This window comes from Mus pahari, chromosome 6 (genome assembly GCF_900095145.1).
Source record: "Mus pahari chromosome 6, PAHARI_EIJ_v1.1, whole genome shotgun sequence".
NCBI lineage: Eukaryota > Metazoa > Chordata > Mammalia > Rodentia > Muridae > Mus > Mus pahari.
The window spans coordinates 92,684,484-92,690,868 of record NC_034595.1 but is presented as its reverse complement, the minus strand read 5'-3'; the positions used below and the strand labels follow the sequence as shown (position 1 = coordinate 92,690,868).

The window sequence follows — 6,385 nt, the reverse complement described above, 5'->3', positions numbered from 1 at the left end:
ACACATTAATGTACTCAGGCACACATAAAAATTAAATAAATGTTTTAATGTTAGGACGGAAGGAAGGAGACATGAGCTGTTTGGGTTAGTGTTCCGAATTATCCTTGTTTGCAGCCAGTGGCGACATTTCACAGAAAGCTTTCTTTGGTCCTTGCACTGCTGGCTCACAAGTCCTTGAGGCTTCGTCATGACACAGTCTGTTCTGTCTCAGGAACACAGCCTCAGACAGTTATCACTTTAGGGAGAGCACAGAGCATCTCAAACAGCAGGTTAGCTGCTAGAAGGGCTGTGTTGCCTAGGAGGGAGAGAAAGGAGTGAAGCTGGCACACACCTTCCCAAAGCCACTCTCCAAGGACTCTTGCCTTCCCAGAGCCCTGGCTTCTGCACTCGGGGTGCCACCTGCCTGTGAACATGCCTTCAGTCCCTACCCAGCATCTTTTGGAGACTGTAGGAGAATCCTGGGGGACCTTTGATACTAATGGCTGCTCAGCCCACCCTCCAGCCAGCAGGCCTAACTGGAAGCTTTTTTTCTTTCTTCCAGTTAGAATTAGGGGTGATGTCTCCTTTGCCCAGGTGTCAGCTGAAGCAACCCCCTACTTCACAGCAAAGCATGCTTTGCAAATTCACTTCTCAGTGAAACATCAGAAGCGATGCCACTGAGCCATTCTGTCACTTACCAGCAACAGCTGGCACCTCCCAGGGGTTTTGTTCCTTGCATTAGCTCATGCCTGTCGGGTTTGTGGGGACAGGCTTCTTTCTTCGCTGCTGGATGTTCTCCTCAGGGTCCCCGTGGTGAACATGGATGCCTACCTCATTAGATGGATCTAATTTAAGCTAACAGCCACCCGTGGATCATTCTTCCTCCTCACTCACCAGAGAGATCGTACGGCGGGGAGACTTCCACAAGATCACAGCCCACCACATTCAGGCCTTGGCAGCCCCGGATGATCTCCAGAGCCTGTCCAAGGTGAACGTGACAGTCATTTCCAGTGAAACATTGAGGCACAGTACCCATCCTTGACCTAGGTGGTGCTGACGACAGCCTCGATGCTGGTCCAGGTACACAATTCACAGCACACAGCCCCTCTACTAGGGGTTCCAGGGTGTGATAGTGGAGTCGAACAAACCAGGCAATGTCTTATGTCAAGATCCTTGAGATAGGCAATTTTCAGGAAACAGCCTGGGTGAGGGAAGGCTTCCACAAGTACAAACAAGAAAAGAACATTGTGGGCAAAGACACAGGCTAAGGCACAGAAAGAAGATAGGCACAGGGACATGGATACAACTGACTCAAGGTGTGGCTGGGGGTGGGGTTTAGGAACAGGTACACGGGCCTTACCAAAGAACTTTCCATCCTGCACATGAAAAGCAGAGGGCTTAGGGTTCTCCAGAAATGCTCTGGATAGGACGGGATGACTGTGAGAGACGGTTGTGGGCCGCCTCCTTTCTTAGAAGATGCAAGCAATTTCCTTACACCTTGGACAACCTGCCACTCAGACCCTGCCTCCAAGGACACGGGAATTAGGGCAGTGGGAAAAGACCCTGCCCTTGTGGATCTCAGCGCAGCTCATGAGGCTTGGCTCCAAAATGCTCCAGCCACCTGAGTAGGTAGGTTCCACACATGTACTTTACAAATTTAACCATAGGAGCTTGGTGTGTTGTGTTTCGGTTTGGGGCTGGGAATATTGCACAGAACTTTGTTCATACTACGAATGTGTGCTACTACCAGGTTAAACCCTCAGCCCCAAAGTTCAGCGTTCTTAAGAGGGAACACTACAAAATATTCTCCATGTATTGACTACAGATGAAGTAGAGGCAGAAAGAATGACAGAGAGCTGAGCAGTGGTGGCACACGCCTTTAATCCCAGCACTCAGAAGGCAGAGGCAGGCACTCTGAGTTGGAGGCCACACTGGTCTATAGAGCAAGTTCCAGGACAGCCGGGGCTCCACAGAGAAACCCTGTCTCAAAGAAAAAAGGGGGAGGAAGAAGAAAAGAAGGAAGGGAGAGGGGGAGGAGGAGGAGGAAGAAGGAAGGAGGGAGGGAGGGAGGGAGGGAGGGAGGGAGGGAGGGAAGGATTCTCAAAGCTCTGGGGTAGAGTACTTAGTATTTGTGAGGCCTGGGTTTAATCCCTAGCTACAAAACAAGAAATTAGATAGCCACTTACAAAACAGCTCAAAGCAATGCCTCATTTCTACAGTCAGCCCTGAGGACATGACAGCCTTATTACATCGTGAAATAACATTATGGTCTACAAATTTCATGCTCACAAACCACACAGTCCAGTTTTTAAAAAAAATATCTTAATGTTCCAAGCAAGTTTACAATTTTGTGTTGGGTGGTATCCACAGCTATCCTTAGCCGAAGGAAAAAGTGCCCTGAGCCCTGAGGAGCATAGGGCCCAGGCACTGCAGTATGAAGAAGCCACACTTGGCAGGGTGTGATGGCGCACACCTTTGATTCCAGCACTTGGGAGGCAGAGGCAGGCAGATCTCTGAGTTTGAGGCCAGCCTGGTCTACAGGAGTTCCAGGACAGCCAAGGCTGTCTCAAAATAAACAAACAAACAAACACTAGTTAAGAGTGCTTGTTGTAGCTGGGCAGTAGTGGTGCACGCCTTTAATCCCAGCACTTGGGAGGCAGAGGCAGGCAGATCTCTGAGTTTGAGGCCAGCCTGGTCTACAGGAGTTCCAGGACAGCCAAGGCTGTCTCAAAATAAACAAACAAACAAACACTAGTTAAGAGTGCTTGTTGTAGCTGGGCAGTAGTGGTGCACGCCTTTAATCCCAGCACTTGGGAGGCAGAGGCAGGTGGATTTCTGCATTCAAGACCAGCCTGGTCTACAGAGTGAATTCCAGGATAACCAGGGCTACACAGAGAAACCCTGTCTTGGAAAAAACACAAAACAAAACAAAAACAAAAACAAAAAGAGTGCATGTTGCTTTTGCAGAGAACCCAAGATTGGTTCATTACACCCACATTCATAGGCTTCCAGCCACCTGTAAATTCACCTCCAGAGGGATCTAGCCTTTGTGAGAACTTGTACACACAGGTTTCCCTCCGACCCCCAACACACACCATGGAGTAGAGGACACATAAAAGAATTCCCCCTTCAGGAATCCACTAGGGAAGCCCACTTACCTGACTAGGGGTGAGCCCAGCGATTTCCGGTGTCCCTGTTCCTGGGGCATAGGCGGGATCCAAGGCATCTATGGCAAAGCTGATATAAAGAGGCTTGCCCCCCATCTGCTGCCTGACCTCTGCCATCAGGGGGACCAGTGACTTCATCCAACAGTCTTCAGCCAGGACCACACGGAAGCCCTGTGCAGGCCAGAGTCAAAGAGCTGGAGGTGATAGCTGACCCCAGGCTTTGCCTAATACATGCATGTCACATCAGACCTTGGCTGCCACGAGGCAATCCACAGTCATTACCCCCTCCTCTACTGACGAAGTTAGGACGCGAGGTCAAGGCTTATGTTCTTAGTGGGATAAGAAAGGGGCTTTGCTAAATCCAAGCATGAGAAACTTGGTCACTTATGCTTCTAGGTGCTTCTGTCCAGAACTCTGGGCTTGACACTCTAAAATCAAAGGGCCGGACCGTTGAGACAGCTTGGCGAGGGTGAAGGTACTTGCTGCCAAGCTGAGTGACCTGAGTTCAGTCCCCAAGACCCCACACAGCAGAAGCGAACCTGCTACGCAAGTGTCCTCTGCCCTCCATACTCATGCCACATGGAATAAATAAACATAATTGAAATCAAAGTAAAATGAAGGAGCAGATGTGGTGACCCACACCTTTAATCCCAGCACTCGAAGGGAGAGGCAGACGGATCTCTGTGCATTGGAGACCAGCCTGGTCTACATAGCAAGTCCCAGGACAGCCAGGGCCACATAGTGAGTGGAAACCTTGCACCGTGTTCGGATCAGGGATTTCCATCTGCCGGGTGTTACAGTAAACACTAAGAAGGGGCATCTGGCCTAACTCAGGTTCACAGCCCATGTCTTCTAAGCCAGCAGCCCCCTCTGCTTAATTCTGCTGCACAGCAACAGGCATTCTGCCTCATTAATGTCTCCCAGGCACGGTGGCTCACACCTGCTGTCCCCCCCAAAACAAACAAACAAACTTGGGAGGCTGAGGCAGAAGGATCACCATGAGTCGCAGGCCAGCCTGGGCTGCAGAGTAAGATCCTGTATCAACACAAAAGCAGACATCAACAACCAAGAATCAGTACTCAGTACTCTTGCAGTACTCTTGCCACATGACTCATTTGATTCAAACTCAGCTTGCCATCTCCACTTGCTTCTCTCTCTCTCTCTCTCTCTCTCTCTCTCTCTCTGTGTGTGTGTGTGTGTGTGTGAGAGAGAGAGAGAGAGTAGCACAGGCATGCACAGTTTCGCAGTTGTTTCTCTTGTTTCTCTGCTTCCACTATGAGGGTGCTGGGAATCAAACTCAGGTCCTCAAACTTAATGGCAAGCCCCTTTACTCCATGAACCATGGTGCCTGCCCATTGCTGGTTTTATCCACAAGCAAGGTCTCACGTAGCCCAGGCTCACCAGGAATTCAATATGAAACTGTGAATGGTGTTGAAGTTTGGGCTTACAGACCTGTGCTGCCACATCTAGCCCCAGCCTCACTTTCTGAACTTTAGTAAAGCCCTTGTCGACTCCCTCTTTGACAATGCAGAAGACACTCTGCGGGATAGAGAGAGGCATGCGTCGTCGTCCGTCACCTGGCTCCGACTGTATCTGTAGGGATCCAGGGTTCTGGAGGAGCCCCGGATGCCTATCTGTACCACTCGCTTGCAGTCTAGCAGTCCCTCATCCACACTTTGGCGGAAAGGTGTCCGATGGTAGACCTTCTCTTCCCGAGGTTTGCCCGTGGTGTTGGTGTGGGCACCCACATGCACTAAACCCATGGGGCCATGCCTGGAGGGAAAACGGCATCTCAGAGATCAACAGTCCTGGCACTGGCTGCCTGCCTTGCATCTGCTTTCCATGTTCAGCTCACCTAGGAGAAACCAGGCAGAAGCAGACACAACTGGCCTGCCACCAAGAGTTTCAGAGAGAAGGACAATGGCACAGGACAGAGCTCTGAAAAGGCTAAACCAGTCAGAGCCACCTGTCCTCCGGCTAAGGAACCAATGGGGTGTTCAGAGCCTGCTCCTCTCCATCAGCCCTGCTGGACACGGAGATGAACACAGTCCACACTAGCGGGATGCTAGAACAGCTCTTGACAAGCCTGATCCCACCTCCACCCTGAGTCACGATGCTACCCACATACCCCTCCACCCCAGTCAGGATGTCATCCGTGTGCCCTCCCAGAACACCCAATCAGAATGCTGCCCACATGCCTTCCCTAAAACAAATTCTGAGGCTCCCATCTCCCCTTCCCCCCCTCTACCTTCCTCCAGCTAAATCAGCTGAAGGTTATCCTTATCAGTAGGCTTGCAGCCACTGAAAAATCTACTTTCTGTTGATCAGGCAACAAAGGAGTCTATGGGGGGGGGTAGCTGGGAGGGAACAGGGCCTCGATGCTCCCCATCAATATTATATTTGGCTTGCCTAGAAAAACAAATAGTAGGGGTTGTATGTCTCACTTGGGACTCGTGGGCCAACTGAAAAATGCAGTGTGTGTATGTGTGTGTGTGTGTGTGTGTGTGTGTTACAGAAACAACTCAGTGGGGAATTTCCAATCACCCTTCCATAACCCACCCCCTAAGTGGTCACTTGATGTCATCTAGTAGCAACCTGGACCTTACTTAGCTCCTGAATGTTGCAACCTTGGGACTTACTCCTTTGCCACGGCTTGCAGTATGGGATATGTGATTGTATGGTCTCCACCTACAGAGAGAAAACAGGACACGTCTGCAAACATGAGCAAGATCATCACGTGCGACAGCCCTGAAGTCCCCAACGCTGCCACCCTTTCGGGTATACTACAGAACTGTATCCACAGCTAAATGGCCATGAGTGACATTTTAAAGGGGAAATGTCTTCCCCCGTCTGGGGCATGGTATTTGATCATACTGTGAGATTGATTGTGTTGCTTACCAGAAAAAGCTGTTACTAGTTGTGGTGTAGCTCAGCCTCAATGCATAGCTTTAATCCTTCCGCCTGGGATACAGACACACCCTTAGTACACACGCCTTTAATCCCAAACAAGGAAGGGAAAGCTAGCTGTAGAAGGAAGCACCCATGTTTGAAACTGAGTGGCAAAGTGATGAAAGATTTGACAGAATAGGCCCCACTCTCAGGAGAACAAAGAGGAAAGAGAGGTAACTTAAGAGAGAGCAATGCACCGGGCGGTGGTGGCACACGCCTTTAATCCCAGCACTCGAGAGGCAGAGGCAGGTGGATTTCTGAGTTCGAGGCCAGCCTGGTCTACAGAGTGA

General features: G+C 50.4%; 1 protein-coding gene across 1 annotated transcript in view; it reads right to left on the bottom strand.

The window, feature by feature from the left end:
- Positions 1–25: 25 nt before the first annotated feature.
- Agmat (agmatinase) overlaps positions 26–6,385 on the bottom strand; it is a 13,826-nt gene continuing 7,466 nt past the window's right edge. Inside the window, exons 3-7 of the mRNA XM_021201082.1 lie at positions 5,786–5,834; positions 4,724–4,919; positions 3,138–3,317; positions 874–958; positions 26–295 (exon numbers count right to left, since the gene is read on the bottom strand). Coding sequence (XP_021056741.1) covers positions 222–295; positions 874–958; positions 3,138–3,317; positions 4,724–4,919; positions 5,786–5,834 — 584 coding nt within the window. The 3' untranslated portion in view covers positions 26–221. The remainder of the gene's footprint in view (positions 296–873; positions 959–3,137; positions 3,318–4,723; positions 4,920–5,785; positions 5,835–6,385) is intronic.